The sequence below is a fragment of the Hippichthys cyanospilos genome, chromosome 16 (genome assembly GCF_059441005.1).
Source record: "Hippichthys cyanospilos isolate Australia breed blue-spotted pipefish chromosome 16, RoL_Hcya_1.0, whole genome shotgun sequence".
Taxonomy (NCBI): Eukaryota; Metazoa; Chordata; class Actinopteri; order Syngnathiformes; family Syngnathidae; genus Hippichthys; species Hippichthys cyanospilos.
The window spans coordinates 7,416,234-7,436,207 of NC_142384.1; the positions used below are offsets into that span (position 1 = coordinate 7,416,234).

At 39.7% G+C, this 19,974-nt stretch overlaps 3 protein-coding genes across 17 annotated transcripts in view; 2 read left to right on the forward strand and 1 right to left on the reverse strand.

Moving 5' to 3' along the window:
- Positions 1–823, forward strand: part of hsd17b1 (hydroxysteroid (17-beta) dehydrogenase 1) — a 36,070-nt gene extending 35,247 nt beyond the window's left edge. For all 15 annotated transcript variants that reach the window (XM_088436738.1, XM_088436732.1, XM_088436736.1 and 12 more), the window contains one exon: positions 118–823. In XM_088436738.1, the coding sequence (XP_088292864.1) occupies positions 118–273 (156 nt within the window). In that variant the 3' untranslated portion in view covers positions 274–823. The remainder of the gene's footprint in view (positions 1–117) is intronic.
- Positions 824–1,569: 746 nt separating this feature from the next.
- On the forward strand, positions 1,570–5,687 carry LOC148410351 (coenzyme Q-binding protein COQ10 homolog, mitochondrial). Its single transcript, XM_088437544.1, has 5 exons — positions 1,570–1,769; positions 2,307–2,447; positions 3,520–3,712; positions 4,972–5,073; positions 5,267–5,687. Exons 1-5 carry the CDS (start codon positions 1,666–1,668, stop codon positions 5,417–5,419), a joined length of 693 nt encoding a protein of 230 aa, XP_088293670.1. The 5' UTR covers positions 1,570–1,665; the 3' UTR covers positions 5,420–5,687.
- On the reverse strand, positions 5,267–18,112 carry mylk5 (myosin, light chain kinase 5). The gene is made up of 17 exons (XM_088437543.1): positions 17,855–18,112; positions 16,030–16,167; positions 14,893–15,045; positions 14,614–14,784; positions 13,256–13,291; positions 12,404–12,531; positions 12,082–12,235; positions 11,699–11,998; positions 11,502–11,613; positions 10,368–10,571; positions 10,082–10,299; positions 8,817–8,940; positions 8,522–8,674; positions 8,316–8,445; positions 7,197–7,284; positions 6,982–7,122; positions 5,267–6,692 (listed from the first exon to the last, which is right to left on the reverse strand). The coding sequence occupies exons 1-17, from the start codon at positions 17,958–17,960 to the stop codon at positions 6,481–6,483; spliced, it is 2,568 nt and encodes an 855-aa protein (XP_088293669.1). The 5' UTR covers positions 17,961–18,112; the 3' UTR covers positions 5,267–6,480.
- Positions 18,113–19,974: the final 1,862 nt, after the last annotated feature.

Below are 19,974 nucleotides of genomic sequence, written 5' to 3' on the forward strand. Positions count from 1 at the left end.
CTTTCTCCGTGTTGGTTCTCGTTTACATGACGTTCGACTCTTAACATGTAAAAAGATGACTCATGAACTACAATTGTCTCCCTAAGTAACAGTGACTCACTTTTTTTTTTCCCCTAGGTATTTTTGGATGCCATTCAGTCGCCCAGCCCGGCCTTCAGGTACTTCACCAGCGGAGCGGTGCCCCCTCTAACCGAACTGAAGGTCACTCAGCCGGACGGGCTCCGCTACATCAGCGCCATGAGCAAACTCATCTTCGAACCCGATGAGCAGTGACTTCGCCTCGTTGGCGGCCATTAGGGCCATTTGAATTTCGGGGAAATGAAGCTGACTCACCGATTTACGCAATTTGAAAGCAACTTCCCCGAAGGCAGATAGTAAACATTATAGTCCTTATTGGAAATAGTAATCGATTAAAACATTGAGAGTCGTAAAAGAAATCCATTTTGGAGAGTTGAACTTTAGAATTCAGTCTTTGTTCTCAAGTAAAATAATTTGGTATTTGTTATGGTTCACTATCTAATTTATTTGGAGGCAAAGTCCACTTTTCTCTCGAGGCACAACCGCAACTTCCCATCATTCGTTCCCTCAACGCCACATGATTGCTCATTTGATTGTCATTTTTAAATGTTGTTTTTTTCCACTCAGTAAATAACCAATTTCATACCAAATCTCAATCATACTTGAGAGAACATGAACTTATGTTTTATAAATACCAAAATCTGAAAATGTATTTAACGTAATGTATACGTTTTATTACACAAACCTTTTCAGGCTTCAAAATTGGGTTATACTTTTATTAAAACTAAACAGCTTTTTGAATGTATTACAGCAAAATGTGTAATGTTTAACACTTATCACATCTTTTTTGTACAAAATCTTTTTCTTGTGGGAACATCAACTTCACAAATATCTTATAATTTACACACACACATATATATATATATATATATATATATATATATATATATATATATATATATATATATATATATATATATATATATATATATATATATATATATATATATATATATATATATATATATATATATATATATATATATATATATATATATATATATATATATATATATATATATATACAGTAAGCTTTTTAAGTAAAGTACTGTATGTAAAGCGCTAGCTTTACAACTGGGTTTGTATTATACAGCATTATATATTATAAATACTGTACTTTTTATGACCCCAAGGGTTGTATACTTTTAAAAACAAAAAACGAGAAACGCTACGAAGCTAAAAGAAAAAAAAAACAATAGTTTCTGATGTTAAAATGGATGAATAGTTTAAAAATCTGCTCATTTAAAAATGAAATCTCATCAGTTTAGTGACTTTTTATTAATTGTATTTTTAAATTAATTAGTAACAATTATTTTGTAATGAATCTGCTGATTATGACGTCAAATGGTCACGAAACTGTTGCTTCCTGAATTCGTCATCTCGTGATTCATTTGCAATCAAACACGAAAAACTACAATCCTTGCGCTGAGATCGGCCATCGCCATGTGACGTCACTATAGTCGAGGGCGGTCCCAGTCTGAAGTTGTAAAATCAGCCGGTCGCACATTGTTGGGAAAGTTGGCCAAACGTCTTCCGGCGAAACTCGACCGTGTTTGAATTTTTTATTTTTAATCGATAAAATTTGGAATGTCCCGTAAATCAACTCAACGGCTCATCGGTTCTCTTTTGGATGCTCTTGAAGTCCGCTCGACCAAGTTTATTCGGGGAAACTCAAAACGAGGAAATGCCAGGTGAAGACACAAAAAGGAAAAGCCATGGCTGATCTGATCAGATGTTTGTTTTCACTCCACGATCCGCATTTTCGATCATTTTGTTGTTACTTTAAATATGCTTTATTTTATTTACAATTTTATTGGTTGATGTAGGGCTTGCTCTACTATGATTTGATTTAATACTAGTTTTGGAAAATATAATTTATTTTCAAAATTAAAGTGTTATTAAGTAATTTTGTGAAGTAGATTTGTAAGTCTGTCCATATCGAGGCTTGTAATGTGAAATAATGATACTCTAATGCTCAAATTTTGCTACATGTTTAAATGTTAACTGTAGAATATCTCACTGCTTTAACAAGAAATCCTCTCTTACCATATTAATTAAGTTTTGTCAGAAAGTTTCCTGATTGCACCAATAATCCATTTCAATTGAGTTTTCACCTTCTTACACACATAAGTTGGACTTATTGATATCACTTTTTTTTATTAAGGAACATACGCTGTAAATTGATAGCATCACACACCCACAACTCTTGATTGGTGTTTTGTTTTCAGATATATTTGCTCTGGTGGATTCCTAACGTTAAGACGGGCCACCACGCCCCATTGTACCTCCATTCCGCATCGGACCTTCATCAACTTGGCAGCGCCCATCGCCCGCCGCAAAACCGAGTATGCCGAGAGCCGGACCTTAAGGTGAGTCACCTGGAATTTGGTTGAGGCCGCACTAGGTTTCGGCAATCACGCTTTTTTTTTTCTGCATCTGAATTTTTAGGGGAGCCATGATCAGATACCTCTGTGATGCATTCGAACATGATAACTTTTAAATTACTTTAAGTCTAGTGCAGGGGTGGGCAATTCCGGCCCTTGAGGGCGAGCGTCCTACATGTTTTCCAGTTTCCTCTCACCAAAACACCTGATTTAAACCATTAACTCATCAACAAGCTCTTCTGGAGCTTGAAACTATTCCTAATCCTTTGAATCAGGTCTGTTTGAGAGAGAAAACTGGAGAACATTCAGGACACCCGCCCTCGAGGACTGGAATTGCCCGCGCCTGGTCTAGTGCAACAATGGTTTCAACCGAGTAAACACAATAAATTCTAAATGTATAAGTGTTGCAGCACAGTATAAAGATGTAAACAAAATGTCATTTTTGGCAGTATTCTATTCATGCTAGCAATTCAGATGCCTTTTTAGTTTAAACAAATTAAAGCGTATGTGTATTATTAGTGTTACTTCACATTATCAAGACCTAAACAAATCGATAACATTTCACTTTTGGCAGTGTTCCATCATGAACAAGTCATACTAGCAATTTAGCTGTCTTAGTGGTTTAAACCAATTCAACAAATAACATTTTCTGCGTATTAATGTTGCTGCACAATATAAAGACTCATTTTGAGCAATATTCTATCAGAAATAAGTCATGCTAGCATTTTAGCTGCCTTATTAGTTCAAACCAAGTAAACAGTCTTGCATTGATTAGCGCTGCTGCACAATATAAAGAACTAAGATGATAATATTTAATTGTTGGCGATATTCCATCATGAACAAGTCATGCTAGCAATTTAGCTGCCTTAGCATTCAGTTATTCTCTCATTAGTGAGCTATTTTTGTTTTTTGTGTGTAGCTGTTTTAGGGAAATGAAAGCGTGAAATGAGGCTACGTTCAACTTTTGCTAGCAGATTCTAGTCTTTTGAATATCATGCTCCGTCACATGCAACCAACTAAAACTTAGGTCAACTCTCATTCGGTGATGCTTTTGCAGGTATGCGCCAGAGCAGCTATACAGCATAGTGGCTAACGTGGAGCAGTACCAGCAATTTGTGCCCTGGTGCAAGAGCTCGCGCGTCATCAGGAACGAGGGCGGCAACATGCGGGCGGAGCTGGAGATCGGATTCCCGCCCGTGGTGGAGCGCTATACCTCAGAGGTCACCTTTGTCCCCAATCACCAAGTCAGAGTGAGTTGCAAAAATATTTCTCTTCACCTTCATTATCTGTAGAATGGAAAACGGACGTTTCTGTTATTTGTGGACAAATAATAGGTTTGTTGCCAATATTCTACCCGGAAGGTTACTGTAATGTACAGTAAATCTTGTTGGATGAAAATGTGTGAGCGAGCTGAACTAAATGTATTTAGTATCACCATTGTTAATGTTGTGTTTACATAATAAGCACCCCCATCCGCATTCCACCCCTTGGGTAAATTAGCCAATTGTGGCTTTGCACACATACCATTCATTTGCAGTCTGCCCGCTATTTTTTGTGAAAAGTTGCAAAAGGGGTCGCAAAGTAAATATAGGTGTTAAATTGACTCCACAAATTTGCCTCCTTGTTGTCATGGTAACAGGTCAGAGTCTTGGAAGGGGAAAGTGACAAAAAGGTCATGCTGGACAAGGAAGTTCAAGAGGAATTTAGAAAGAAAAAAATGTGTACAGGAATACAACACATATGACTTTTAAAATGCCATTTTATGAAAATACCTTAACACATTCAGTGCCATTGACGACTATAAACGTCAGGGTTCGATTTCTGTACATATTGACTCATTCAATCCCAATACATTTTTTTTTAATAATCAAGGCATGAAATCCCAGGAATTTATATTTCTACAATTTCCTTCAAATGGATGGTATTAAGTGCCAAAATAATCAGTTACTTTATGTAAATAAGTACCAAAGTAATTGACTACTCTTGGTAATTACTTACTCAAGTATACAAAGTCCATAAAGTAATTGATTACTATAGTAATTGATTGTCTAAAGAATTTATTTAGTATTTAGGATGGAATGTTTGGACGTTTTTGGGATTGAGTGAGTAAGCTTGACTCGTAGTGAACGAGTTAAAAAGGAAGTTAACTCACAGGAATTGTGATAAAAATTGTATTTGTTGAGTCATGAATTAAGCAGTAAAATCCACCTGTACTTTTCCGTCTCAGAGGGCGGCCATTATTTCACTGACTGTCGCGTGAAAATGACATCACAGTTGCTTAGCTAACAACCAATCACAGCTCACATGTTTGTTTTTTTTTTAAGTTAGGCCATGCGATGTTGGCAAAAGCTGAGCTGTGGTTGCTTGTCACCAGACCAACTGTGATGTCATTTTCCGTCGACAACAGAAGGCAAAATGGCCGCCCCTGAGATGGATAAAAACATTTTGAGTTCGACTTCCGTTTTAAACTTTTTATGACTTGAGAAACACCCTCTTTCTTGTCCTACAGGCCTTGTGTACAGACGGCTCTCTTTTCAGCCATCTTGAAACCATCTGGAGGTTTGAGCCAGGACCCAAAGACACACCGGACTTCTGCAAAGTACATTTTTATGTAAGTCCCTTCACATCTTTTTTGTCAAAGAGTTCTCATTGTGTCTAAATTTAGCAGCGATTTGCTGCAGGCCCTACAGGCTGAAACTAGTTGGAGATGAGTATTCAGGAAGTGGTTGCTTTTTCAGTTACGTGTTTAAAAAAAAATACTTTTTCTGTTAGCTAACACGGCTGCTCCTGGTTTTGCCCTACAGGTGTGTTTTGAGTTCAAGTCGCTACTTCATTCTCAGCTGGCCGGCCTCTTTTTCGACGAGGTGGTCAAGCAGATGGTCGGCGCCTTCGAGTCGCGGGCGGCCGTGCTCTTTGGGAATCGGCGGGAGGCCACTGTGATAAGGCGGTCAACATGAATCCCCCACCCTCATACTGTAGAATGTTTTTACACTACTTTAGAGCTTATTTATTAGTCACAATCTTAATTTATTTAGACTTTTTTGTACACAAATGTTTTCTGGTGGTTTTTAGTTGTTCTACTAGATTTTTTTTAAATTAAAGTGTTTTTTAAGAATTTTTATTTGGTGGAATTTTTTGGTGTCATCTTTTTGGACTATGTTTTAGTAGAAAATCTTACCAGTTTATACAACTGTACACATGGGATTGCAATATTTAAAAACTTCCTAGACAATGCAGCAGATTTCACATTTTTATACAAACATTTTAGACAAAACCTAGAAAAAAAATCACAATGTGGTTACATCTCTCTCTCTCTCTCTCTCTCTCTCTCTCTCTCTCTCTCTCTCTCTCTCTCTCTCTCTCTCTCTCTCTCTCTCTCTCTCTCTCTCTCTCTATATATATATATATATATATATATATCTATATATATATATCTATATATATATATATATATATATAAAATATATAAAATGTGTTTTCTTCCAGGTAATCTTCAGAGGGTTAGGGGAGCTGGATGCTAAGGGGTTCCTTGGCCCTGGAAAAATGTTGATTATTATGACATACATGCAGTATTTTAAGACCTCCTTGTTACCTGCATGTTATTTATATATTTTTTTTTTTCCCAATTAACTCCCCAAGGGCGGAGCTACATGGTGGCCTGATGTGGCCCTGGCCACCCCAACATCTCAGGAAAAGAAAGTGTTATTTTTCTGCCATTTTTGACATATTGGCATCATTCTAAAACCCCTGATACCTGCCAGTTATTAATATCAAATGCATATTTTAATTATAAAATAATCATTTCATGCCACTGGCTGTGCATGTCACCCCTCACTGAAGTGTTTTGATGCCCTGGCCTCTTCTAGAAAAATTCCTGGCTACACCCCTAGTAACACCCAAAATATTTCGTCCAAAATCCTATAAAATTCTTCAAAGATAAGTAAATACCATTTCAAAGATAAGCACATCTTGATGTTTCTGCATCGCATACAGGATGTGGGAGAAAAAAAAAAGACATTCAGTCCAAATCTCGGACAACGAGCGACGCCGAGCAGGAAATCTCTCCGTGGTCATTGGTAGCTTTACAGGTGTAAACATTTGAGTCATCTAGGCCCGCTTTGGCGAGGATCAGCGTGCAGCGGCCATCTTCCTCGTACTCGATGCAGATCGTTGACGACTCCTCTACAGGTTCATCTTCACACAGCCACACGACGTCCGGGTCAGGATATCCTAAATTCGAGAACGAGATAACATGGATTCTTTTATATAACAGTTGTAGTACCACGGTTGCCTTGCTAGCTAGCTAGTTAGCATGCTAACGCCCGTTTTCTTTCTAGTTAGTTAGCTAGCAAGAAAATGGGCGGGAACAAGCTAGCTGTTAAACTACCTAAGATATTTTTTCAATTGTCAAACACAGTTATCTAAACGTCGAATGCGTCATGTTTACGTGAAAAGTATCAGTTTGCTAAAGTTCTGACTAAATTGGCTCCGCGCAGTGCATGAAGAAGCTAGCGTTTACCCGTGAGGTGACAGTCGAGGTGAGCACTGGCCCCGACGGACACTGTCTGGTCCTGCAGGGTCTTGGTGAAACGTGGGGGCCCCTGCATCTTGCGCTCCAATGAGAGCAGGGCGTCTTCTGTCTCTGGTGTCATGGGACATTCTGAGCCAGGAAGGAAGGAAAGGTTTGAGACAGCTGATAAGAAAATCAAAGTAAAAAACGGGCTATGATGTCACCTTCTGCGGGACTGGTGGGAGAACAGGTACTGTCGCCTTTGCTCAATAAGGCCATTCTCTTCAACGCCAACATGGCTTTCCCTGCTTTCTGATAAGGACACAACACTCATCTGAAATTAACCTAATAGTGGAAACATTATCGAAAAGTCGTTTTTAATGATTCGTAAAATATAGTTGGGTCCATGGAATGTCTGCCCACTCATAAAATACACAAAAAACAACCAAATAAATCTGAAGTATGCCGCTTAACACACATGGTTTAGCTAGTTAGCGGCTAGCTAACTCCACTTTCTTGTTTGTTGACTTCTGAAGAAACATCACAGATATTAAAAGTAGAACAAACATAATAACTGTACCACCCATGCATAATCCTTAATCTTGGTTCTCTAAAAAACAATTGGGTCAAAAAGAAACCAGACAGTTTTTGGGTCATTATTCAACCCAAGTAGTTGGGTTGAATAATGGGTTTGGGTTTCTTGTGAGTCCAAAGGAATAGTTTTAGAAGGGTTTTTTTTTCAGGATTTTAACTTTTTTGTGTACCTAAACTCTAAAAAATGTTGGGTCCAAAACTGGGTCAAAAAGAGCCTGACATACCTTTATGGTCTCTTCAATTGGTGGTTTTTCATTTTGACCCATACATATTGAGCCAAATGAAAGGTTAGGACACAAGATTTTTGTACAAAACAATGCAAATAAATTGTCCAAAAAAAATGCATTTTTTGTTTTTGTTTTAGTCGTGTCACAACTATACGGAGTAAATATATAACCCAAAAAGTTGAGTTAGACTCATTTTGACTCAACATGGGTTATTTTCAATGCAACTGTTTTTAGAGCATATAATATACATCAAGCTATGGGTTCAACTTTGTTGATTTTATATATTACTGTTGTAACATACAAAATGTGCCCTTTGATGAACCCAATTCGGGTTATTTATGACTCAAATGTTTTTAGAGTGTGTTATATGCATGAAGCTTTAAACTATACATAAATAATTCACATGGGGTGCTACTTTGTCGATTTCATCTTTTACTGTTGTTTGATACAAAATGTGCCCTGTGATTGGCTGGTTAGGGTACACCACATGTTTTAGCAAAAATATAAACATTTACTAATTACCTTCCATTTCTGCCTAGCAAGAAATCGCTTCATCTTCTCCTTGGGAAGACTCTTTGTAGAAGAGGGAGCTGGCGAGTCAAACGCCGCCATCCACGCGTGGGCCAGGGCATCATCGCAGGACATGCGTCGCCTAGGAGACATGACCACGTCGCAATATCAGGTACGCCCGAACGTAGATTGCCACGAGTGATGTGTCTGAAGATCACCTGGGATCTTTCTCCAGCAAGGAACTGATAAAATGTTTGGCCTTGTCTGTAATGTCCTCAAAGCTCTCCTCGTCAAATTCCCACTGGGCTGCTGTCACTAAAGCTAGCGTATCCGCGTCGTTGCTTCCCTGGAAGGGTGACTCGCCGCTTAGCCTACGCGCACACACACATATATATATATTCAAGAGTTTGAGCAATAGATATATATATATATATATATATATATATATATATATATATATATATATATATATATATAAACACACACTGCATATACACACACATACACACTCACAGTATGTAGCAGATAACACCGATGCTCCACATGTCCGTAGCCAAGCAGACAGGCTCGTAGTTGATCACCTCAGGGGCCACAAACTCCGGGGTCCCCTGCATCACCCTCAAATCAGTCTTGCCATCTGCCAAATGTTTAAAGCCAACATATGATGGAAATGTTTCATTTTATGTCTAAAAATAGTAGTTTTTGCTCACCAATCAAGTTTGAAATCAACCCTCGTGTTGTGTTTGTTTGCAAGGAATGGTATTAATGTCCCTGGGCCACTTTGACCCGGGGCGTATTTAGTCATGCAAACAAAACAGGAATAATGTGTCTGGCTCAACATGACCCAAAAGTGTCAAAAATTTTGGTTTTTGATTAAAAAAACACTCACAACGTAACAAAGGCAATACTGTACTTAATCCATACCAGTGTTTTAGGTTTGTTTCTCTGAATTAATAATAACATCCTAGGTCATTTTGACCCGGGTTCATATGCATCGAAAAGTTTCAGACACTTCTTTGTGGGTCATTTTGCTAGCTAACAAACTATCTTGTCCTGGGTGGTGTTTTGCTGTGTTTTTTTTGTTCAGGGTTTTTGTTGGGTTTTGATTTGTTTTTGTTTTTTTTGTTCAAGTTTCTGTTTCCTTTGTTAGTATGATTGTGTCCATCTATTCGTGTGAATGACATATTTCAAGATTCAGCAGCAACGGTGAGGTGGTGGAAAATTGTTGACCCAAAATGCAGGGAAGCAGGGCGGCAGATTGTGCCCATAAAACACAACAATTATTTAAAAAATGACCAAAAAACAAACAAGCTCGAAGGGACAGCAACAACTGACACAATATTGACAATGACCCGACAAGAATTGAAAGGAAACAGGAATCTAAACACACTCAAAACTGACAACAAGGAGTACCTGGACAAGACACAATTGGAACAGGGAGCTTATTGGCCAACATGAGGGAAGCAGATTAACGCAGACAGGGAGACGCAATCACAGATTGTGAAAGGGCAAATCAAAACCCAACAAAAACCCAGAACAGAAAGGACCAGAAAACCCTGACACCAACCAAACAACTCATACAGTACAAATACCATTAATGGATACAGTATGTTGATTGAATGACTGAAAAACTACATTCATTATTTAACTTTAACTTTTAAATAGGTCGAATTTGACTCACAAAAACAAGTACTTTTTGGGAGCTCACTAAAAAAATAAAAAACCACACACACAATACACGTGTCTTTGGGACCAGCTGACACCGCGAGCTCACGTACCAATTTGCGTGGCCAGTCCGAAATCAATGATCTTAACGGCTGTGCCACTCTTGTCAACGCACACGATGTTCTCGGGTTTGAGGTCCAAGTGAACGATGAGCTGCCGATGCATGAAGGAGACACCCTGCAGGATTTGCTGCATGTAGCGCACGCTGGCCGGTTCCGTGTGCTCGAAGCTATCGTCCACGATACGCTCGAAGAGTTCCCCGCCTGCTATGCTGCACACAAAGCGAGATTGCGTCTCATGTATTTTTCCGGGACCCGGCAAAAGTGACGCGCTACTCACAACTCCATGACCATGACCATGTCGGGCTTGTGGTCGTAGGCGGCCAGGCAGCGGACCAGCTTGGGATGGCGGAGCTTGTTCATCAGCTCGATCTCCTTGCGGGCCGCCTCCCTCTCCTTGCTTCGTCTGCCTTTGTAGAACTTTCCGGCGCAGACCCGGCCGCTTGCACGGTGCTTCAGCTTGAACACCAGGCCAAATTTGCCCCTGCGGAAGTGAATAGCGGATAAAAGTATTGGCAAACACATCCATGAAGTTCAGCCTTTTTATTTCATTTTCTTTCACTCTAATTTGCTTTTTTTTCATTTAATACAGAGCAGCGGGTCAATAGCAAACAAAACATTTGTTTTTGGACTAATTTCATACACTGTATGATACACTACGCTAGAATAAGGTGCCACAGTGAATCCCTGTACGCTTGGTTTCAATATTCATAAATTTAAGTTTGCTTTTTGAGTACAGTACTTTAAATCTTGTCTTGCTTTAAATGTCATCTTGATGCCGTAACATCCCCTACTAATAATTTTAAATCTGTTCTTTTTAATTTAATCTTTTTTTGTTTGTTTTTTTTTTTTTGCTAGGTTACACTAATACGCCATTTTGTTTTTCTGCTACAATGTTCACTAAATGCATCACAGTTTGGTTATTACGGCTTCACGCTAACGTGGATTTTATTTATGACCATAACGTTGCCTATTATAGGTTTGCATGACAATTTTTCTTTATATATATATATATATATATATATATATATATATATATATATATATATATATATATATATATATATATATATATATATATATATATATATATATATATATATTCTGTATACGATTTTTTGTCGGTTTCAAGTTTCAAGGAGGAAAAACAAAGAAAAACAGTGCGGTAAGTTTTAAGTGCTTGGCTGCCATCTTGTGGCATTAGTAGGTAATTACATCAGTTACTCAGTTTCATATAGTGGGGGGGGTTCACTGTCAGGTCCAGTCCTAATTAATCTGAGGTCTCTTAATATGCTTTTCCCAATATCTGTACTGTAGTTTAGGAGTAGATCCATCCCAGCACACATTTTTTTAATCTCAATCTAATTTTATAACACCCCACCCCCGCCACATTCATGCCTACGCAAAAACTCACATTCCGAGCTTCTCCTGCACGTCATAGTGGTCTGTGACTTTGTGCACAGAGTCGATTGTAACGAAGTCCTCGGGGTTCTCGTCTTCCTCTTCTTCACGTGCTACCTCAGAATCTGGATGGATAGCAAAAGCAAGTGATCCAAATCACTGCTGTTAATACAAACCTGTTCAATCATACATTCACTTAAAAGTGCTCACCCTTGTGGTCCATGGTGACCCCAGGTGATGCCGGTCCGGGCTCGCTGACCCCCACCGCGTTGTAGGCCCGAACCCGAAAGCGGTACTCCTCCCCGGGACGTAAACCGCCGCAGACCCTGTACGAGGTGCTGGCACACTGCGCCGTGAGCTGGCTCCACTCTCGGGACTCGTGTCGAACCTCCACCACGTAGCCCAGCACGGCGCTGCCCCCGTCGTAGCAGGGCCCCGACCAAGAGAGCACCAGACTCCCGGGGGGCACCAGGGACACCAGAGGACACGAGGCGGGAGGCTGCGGCCTGTCTGAGGAACAGGACTTAGATTGGTGAAATGTGTGTGTGTGTGTTCCTCCCTACCTGTGATATATGAGTGTGTATCCTCCCTACCTATGACAGAGAGGGTGAGCGTGTGCTGCGCCGAGCTCTTGCGGTCCTTAATTACGACAGTGTAGCGTCCCGTGTGCTGGGGTCCAGCCTCGGCCAAGACCAAAGTGCTGCTCTCGTCCGAGTTCTCAGTCCAAATCTCGGTACAGTCCACTAGCTGCAAAACAAGCAACGCATGCAAACGTCAATACATTGCCTACATTCCGTGAGAAGTCATCAGGGTCACAGCAAAAAAAAAAGACCTGATTTTACCGAATTGTTTGAAAATGATTATATTCACTAGTTTTGCTCATCTGTGCCAAACAGAATTTTAGCATAAGGGCACCTGTTCCTTGTTTCGGATCCAGCAGGACACCACGGGGGGGCTGCCGGTGAATCGGCATGTGACCCGTGCAGGATGTCCCGCCTTTACTTCCACAAATTGTGGCGGGTTCTCCAAGCGCAACACCGGTCCTGCCCGCACACAAACAAACAAACAGTGTGTGTTAGCAGTAAGCAAGTGTAATACTGTGGCAGGAAACTAGCATATTGGATAATAAATCCATAAATTTATAATGACAATGGAGAACTGTGTTGTAAGCAAATCAAAACCCACATGCCAAACAAGCAGGTGTATGTGTGTCATAGCTAGCTAGCTAGCTAGCTAGCTAGCTAGATAGAGAGATAGATAGATAGTCATGGCAAGGAACAAAAAATGAAGTCAACACGCTTTTTTTTCCACATATAGCACCCATGCCTCAAGTTTGACAAGTGCCCTCGTACGGTACATAAATATTTGTTGTGCTAATCACCTGCAGCCAGTACACTAAAACCCTGAATACATTTTTCACGTTTTAATAGCTCTGACTTGAGATCCAATTTTAAAGGCCAGTCACCATGTTCCCGTTAGTGGGTTTTCACAGAACATAAACCCATTTGACCGATAGGATTTCTGTATTTATTTGTCGTAGTACTGGGAGAATAATCAGTATAAGTTTCTCGCAGCTCCCAGCAAAACATTTTGGAGAACAGTTTGCTTTTTCAACGCAGTCAAAGAATCCCGTAGGCGTCACAGCCAGTATCCTGAGACCATGATGCATTTATTACTGAACACACCCACCAATAAAATTCCTCCACAGTACAAGGAAGCACAGCCTGTCATAGCATATAGAAAAGAGAAGGAGAAAATGTCTCTTACCTGTCGCTGAGTTGGCTCTCTTCTTCGGAATGACCTCTGCAAGGAAAAGACAGGATTATTATTATTTTTTTTTTTAATGATGGATGCTGGAGGTGTGGTATTATAGTAATTACATCCCTACATGGTATTTGCAATCTTTGGAGAAATTTCCTGATGTCTGTGTTTTGTGACGGGCACACAAGCACCGGACATGATGCGTTTTCCTGTTTTTCTAAAGCCTCAAGGCGTCTTTTTTTTTTTTTTTTCTTTAGGAGGACCCTGGAAATGGTGGAAAGGACACTAAGAGATATTTTTAGCTGCTCTATTCATCATAGACCTGCAAATTAAAAATTGGTCAGAGAAACAAACAAGCAAATAAAAGAAGGCGTTCAGTTACTTTTTTCATACTTTTTTTCAACCTAATAAAATAAAAATCAAACCAAATTTCATATATGGGTAATAGGAGGGGCCACTTGGTGAAAACGCAAATTTTACAGGGAGTGATAAAAGGACGAAAGACTAAAAAGCATTGTCGAATAATTTTTCACACTGTTTTCAGCAAAATTCACTCTTCTGCGTTTTGCGTTTTTCCCAAAATGATAAAGTTATAAAATTTATTGAAAAAAAAAGGAAACACGATTTTGGCTTATTTTCTATTAAGTTTACAGTTTTGAAGCTTGAAATACATATAAAAACTAAATATTAAGCTGGGAAGTTTTGGGTTTTTCTCAAAATGGGTCTGGAGTTCAAACATTTGTTGAAAAAAACCCCAAAAAGTTTTGATCTCTGGTTTTTTGTACATTCTTTCTGTTTGTGCAAAGAAAGAAAAAATAAACAAAACGCACAAAAAAATGAAAATTTCAGAGTGTTTAAGCTTAGGCAGCACAGCGATAGAGAGGTTAGCACATCCACCTCACAGTGCAGAGCTCGTGGGTTTGATTCCGGCTCTGGCCTCTCTTTGTGTTGGGAGTTTGCATGTTCTCCCCATGCCTGTATGGGTTTTACTCTAGTTTCCTTCCACATTCCCCAAAACATGCATGGTAGGTGTATTGAACACTCCAAATTGCCCTTGGGTGTGTTTGCCTCTGTGTTGTCTGCAATTGGCAGGGACACCAGTCCAAAATATGCCCCGCCCACTGCCCGAAGACAGTTGAGATAGGCTCCAGCACACCTGCGACTCCTGTGAGGATAAGTGGCTAAGAACGTTGATAGATGGATGATTTAATCTTCAAGAAGATCCAGAGGACATTAGGCTTCTTGAGACTTTTTTTCATGTGTCAAATTTGATTGACATGCTAACCAAATTCAATGCTATTCAGCTACTTGAATTTACTGTAGCTTCAGGGCTCCATTTTCAAAAAAACCAAAAAAACGTTAACCTCGCGGAGAAGTGACCGGACTCTGCGGATTGGAGCTGCTAGGCGAGGTGCCAGTGGACCCTCTGGAGTCCCGTTGTCCTTCCTGAGAAGAAGACTGAGGTGCTTTCCCATTTCCCGTAGCGCTTTTATTTGTGGAAGCTCGACTCCGCATGCTACAAATAGTTTCAAAGTCTGTTGGGTCAGAAAATGTAAAGATAAGATAAGAGTTTAATCATTTGACAAGACAACAAGTAGGGTAGATGACAATAACACAGCTGCTGATCTCTCATTGGTCCTCACCTGTAACAAACACCGCGGCGCAGCAGGAAGTCTTCCCCGCCGCATTTTCCGCCACACAGGTGTACGCGCCGGAATCTTCGGGCAGACACTCGCGCACGAGTAAGCTTACGTTGTCGCCGTCTAAAGTGGGGATTCCAAAAAGGGCCGCCTCACCTGCCGAGTAAAGGGTGCTCAAGTATTTGTAAACAGAACTCTGCTAGCTAGCGTAGCATGTTTTGATTTTGTCATATTCTAGTCACAATTGTCAGCTCACATTCTTTAAAATATTTCTCCATGGCAAAGAAACCATTTTGTTGATTGGGAAAAAGATCCATGAAAATCATCTTTTCAGAGGCCCAACACATAATTTAGCCTCTTTTTAGTGTCAAGAACTTCTGAAATTGTCAAAATGATGCCATAAATAACCAATTCAAATCGAAATGGTTTCCTTTAAAATTTTAGAAGAACTGTACTTTTTGTTTAATGTTTAAGTCGGTTCTACTTCCTGTAGCAGTTGGAACTTTGCTCATTCTGCTTCCTAACTGATAAAAGACTCACAAATATGAGCTCTTATATTAGTCTTATTTTTAAAGTTGCTCGACGGCGAATTGAAAATAATGGAAAAACCTGTTAGACTATGAGAAAAAAACGCGCCTGTTACGATGAGTCAGATTTATTTGTTTTGTTCAACAGTTGTATTATACAGGAAAAGAAACAACACTTTTTTAAATGAAAGCTTGTTGATTATTTTACGGTAATTCTTACTCAAGTCAATATCTGATACCAGCTTCTTGGGAAATAGTTGAACATTTGCTTTAAGTAATGATGAAAATGTCTGGTTGACGTGATTTGATGTCAATAGGGTTTTCAGTGACGTCTTTTCATGTCATCAGTGCTCAAAGTATGAATTTAAAACAATGAAATCGCCGGACAGCAGTTTTTTTTTTTAGCCATGGCTTTTTTTATGACTCAAATTAGAATTTACCATCAATTGCCCTGTAAATATGTACTGATCATTTTTCCCTGCCAAAGCGTGAAACATGATCGTTTTTAAGATAGTGAAGGAAACCAGGTAGTTGTTTGTTTTTTTTTGGGGGGGGGGGTTATCATGCTTATCTGTTTTCATTCTGACAAGCATGGCTTTGTGCTCATTCTCACCATTATGCAACCATGTGACTTTGATGGGTCGACTCCCGGAAAGGATGCCGCTAAGGGTGATATCATCGCCTTCATCCACGCAGCAGTCCCGCAGCGGTTGCACAAAAACGGGGGGGTCGGCCTGAGTTGAGGGGACACCTGAATGGGGGGAACCGGGACACACAAAAAAAAAAAAACACATCTTACTACTACTCACTATGGCAACCTCACCATTTTGATCAAATGAGTCATTCCAGCTTTTTAACTGAAGCTAAATATTAACAACGGTTAAAGCATTCAACCTTGGAAGTAGCTTACAAGAAATGCAGAATAACTGTCAACAAGGAGTGATGATACACATAACACATGTGTTACGCTTGACCTTTTGAGCCATTTCTTGCACGAGGCGTTTTTTTACACCTCTTTCACACGAGGGCTATATTTATTTCAAGGCTGAGGAAGCTCTTTGACTCAACTTGTTGCGGCTTTGGACAAAAATAACATTGCTAAGAAGAATTTTTGAGAAGATCTGCGCAGACCTGTCGAGTAACCTCACACAATGCCAATGTTTAAGGTCACAAAGGCAGTGCAATGGGAAGAATATTAGATATTCTGTATTGTTAAATGGATGGCCATCCATGATTCATACAGCTATTGTATCACTGCTTTGTTTTAAATGACAAAAAATATTAACGCAGAATTTCCACGCTTTTCTTCAAAATGACAAACTTTATCGTCACTGTACTTTAGCGAGTAAATCGCTTACTCTATAGGGTTTATGTCTGAAGATCGACATTGCCCATCTAAAACCCCAGCCTTTTTGGACCACAGCTCTGTATTTAAAATAAAATAGTAAAAAAAGGCAGCATTTTGCTGCACACTACAGCAGAGAATTTTCCCATTAAACTCAAACAAGTCAAAGCATATTGTCAGGAAGAAGTATTTGTTCATGAGTGGAAATTTTTAGCCAGCTAATGTGCATTATTTTTAAACAGTAAACCTTCTAGGTAGTGCATTCATCTAGCTTTTGACCTCTTACCACTAAGCTATCTAGAACCACTAAGCTACCTAGAACCATTGACACTATGTGGATGGAAACAATTACTAAAAATGAAAAATGAATTGAAATAAATTACGTGGGATTTAAAGTCTGAACGCTTAAAAATGTTTTGATATGTCTTTGGGGGTGAATGAGCTGATGCTTTTCATAGCTGTCACAGGAACAATACGTGTTTCTTTTCAAATTAAAAGCATATTAATTCGCTCATGATATAACTTAAATGTTAAATCATGTTATAGTGATTGATTTGAAAAATGTTGCATACTGTACCATTATTTTGTCAAGTTTGATAGAACCCAGTAGCACAATTTTATGACACAAGAGGCAAAAATAAAACAGCCAATGTCGCACTAACTGTCTTCTAGAGGTGCTGAAAAAATAGATACAGACAAATGGCACTGATTAGGGGATACTTGGCTGAAAAAAAAGTCACAAAAAGGTTGAAAACCACTTCTCTATAGAGTTTAAGTCTGGAGATTGTCTTGGCTCGAGAAAACATTACTCTTGGTGGATAGCTCTAAAAAAGTATGGGAAAAACAGTGGTATCTGGTGGCCGTGATTTAGACTTTCTGTCTTGAGCTGGTAAAATGTTTACTCAATTGGGTTTAGGTCTGGAATAAATCTTAGACTTACTAAACAGTTTTGCTGTTGTGACTCATCAGCCAATCAAGCTAAATATTTCTGTCAACTTCTGAGGTCATTTCGCCGCTCCCTCATACCCATGAGGGGAAATTTTAGTATTCTCACATTTTATTAAAAAAAACATCCAAGCAGCAGCGCACTCACCCGCGTCCTTCATCACCCCGTCAACGCTTCTGGGAGCGTTCCCGGCCTTGATGTGCATCCTGAAGGTGGACACATAACGCCGCTGTCCTCCCGCGTCCACGCTCATGATGTCTGCTTCCTCTTGTCGTCTGCTCGAATTTAGATTGTCATTTCCACTCCCGGCTGCTGACTTCCTGCCTTGTAGCAGCCGACGTGTGACCAAATACTTGGCCCGCTCGCACAAGTGTCTCCTCGCACCCTCCCTGCTGGATCCAGCCTGGCTCCGCCCTTCTACCAGCAGCGCTACCAACAACCTGCCTGCTGCGTGCACCTTATCAGCTGTCAGAAGCCCTTTCGGCATATAAACAAGAGGTGGAGACTTATCTAGAGCCAACCAGCCAAAGGTCTCATTGTGCTCATTATTTGTTTCACTGTTTGCTGCTGCTCACTTCTCAAACAGCAGAGTGTGTTGGCGGCCTGCAGAGGGGCTTCCTCGCCCACCTGTGGACTGTAAACGCTGAGAAAGACTCATAAATCCTCAAGTACTTGGACATCTGCCTCCTTGAGGTGGCCCATGTGACGTCTCCTTTTATAACGTCATCCATCTGCTGCAGGAGATGCCTTGGAGGTCGTTCCCCTGTGGAGAACATTTGTTGTTCAGGTGGCACCTACACTGGCATTTTTGGACATGACACCCAGGAATGTGTCCCCTGTCTTGCTCAAATTCCACACCGGTTTGCTCACAGACGACCGCAAGGGCGCGGGAATTCCCAAAATCAAACATTGACCAAAAAAGCCGGCCCAATCAGAGGTTCTCAACTTTATTTATAAAGCACTTTAAACACACATCGCCGTGTATAAAGTCCTGTACATGTGCAGTAATTGCTCATACAAAAACAAATCATTAAGATAAATTAAAATCATATCACCAAATATAAATAATAAATACAGGTAATATCAATTCATACAAGAAAATAGAAGCACAACATGATAATACCAACTACTCATAATAAGCAATTCACGCTGTAAAAGGAATTCAGAGATTTGTTTCCGAATGTTTGTGCTGAATTGCTCAACTACAATATGTAGCACCCATTCGTAGAGCAAAAAAAAAAAAAAAAACCTCCACGTTTTCATTCCATTTTTCCCCATTTTCGCCAAAATGGAGCTTTTGATGCACTTTTAGGTTCAAAATCCACACTCGAAAGTAACTGGGAACATTCATCAGCTTTACTTGACTCATTTGTGACATATATCTAGTTAGCATCAATAAATTAGAATTGAAACAATATGCTTTCCTTTGCTGTTCGTTGGGCGTGGGCTGTGTTAATTTGTGCTGTTCAAAACCTGCTGACAATCAGATAAACACCTCATGTTGCCTTTCAGCTCACCGTCTGTCCCTTTTTGGGAGGATTACAAATGACAGTAACGGTAAAAGCGGCTGACGGACAGGCAGGCTTTGTATTTAGGTGTGACTCATAGCGGATGACAAAACTCGCGAAAGTGGCCGGAGTCACACTGAAAAAAGAAAAAAAAAATCAACCTCATGCGCCCATATTATTTATTTTACATTTCACAATAACAACTCAGTTGTCGATATAATACAACAATAATAATGGCCGCCTCAAATCAAAATGGTCGACTTTCTGTTTGGAGGTAAGTCCTTCAGACATTTTTTTCTGCATACTATGATAACAGACAGCCAACCAGGTCTCAGCTTGCAAATGTCACATGACCCTCCTCAGAAAACAGGTGAGGCATGTGTGATTAATCCCTGAGCGACTGTGATGTCATTTTCAGCCGATAGCAAGAAGTAAAATGGATACCTGGTTGTTCATATTCCACAAAGGCAATAATTTATCAAAATTCCATGTTTAGCCTCATGGGGGCGCATGTAAACATTTTCCCTTCTAACGCTTGTTTCATAATAGTCACACTTATTTAAAAAAAAAAAAGTGGGAGTTTTTTTTTATTGGTAAAAGAGACACTTTTCCTTTTAATGACTCCATTTACATAAAATAAGGAAATATATTGTTGAAAAATAAATACAGTATCACAATAGAGTCCAGGGCCTGTCTCACTATTTTCCCCCCTGGATCAGCATGGAATGCATGCGGGTCTTTTACTCTTCCCTGGAAAAA

Bases quoted from the DNA above. Each gene is read 5' to 3' on its own strand.
- LOC148410351 (XM_088437544.1), top strand. From the start codon at position 1,666: ATGTCCCGTAAATCAACTCAACGGCTCATCGGTTCTCTTTTGGATGCT. The intron at 2,448-3,519 runs GTGAGTCACCTG...ATGCTTTTGCAG, and splicing joins GCCGAGAGCCGGACCTTAAG to GTATGCGCCAGAGCAGCTAT. The intron at 5,074-5,266 runs GTAAGTCCCTTC...TTTGCCCTACAG, and splicing joins TCTGCAAAGTACATTTTTAT to GTGTGTTTTGAGTTCAAGTC.
- mylk5 (XM_088437543.1), bottom strand. From the start codon at position 17,960: ATGAGCGTGGACGCGGGAGGACAGCGGCGTTATGTGTCCACCTTCAGG. The intron at 8,941-10,081 runs GTACGTGAGCTC...AACATTTGGCAG, and splicing joins CGGACTGGCCACGCAAATTG to ATGGCAAGACTGATTTGAGG. The intron at 8,446-8,521 runs GTGATCTTCAGA...CATGTCTCCTAG, and splicing joins TTGCTGGAGAAAGATCCCAG to GCGACGCATGTCCTGCGATG.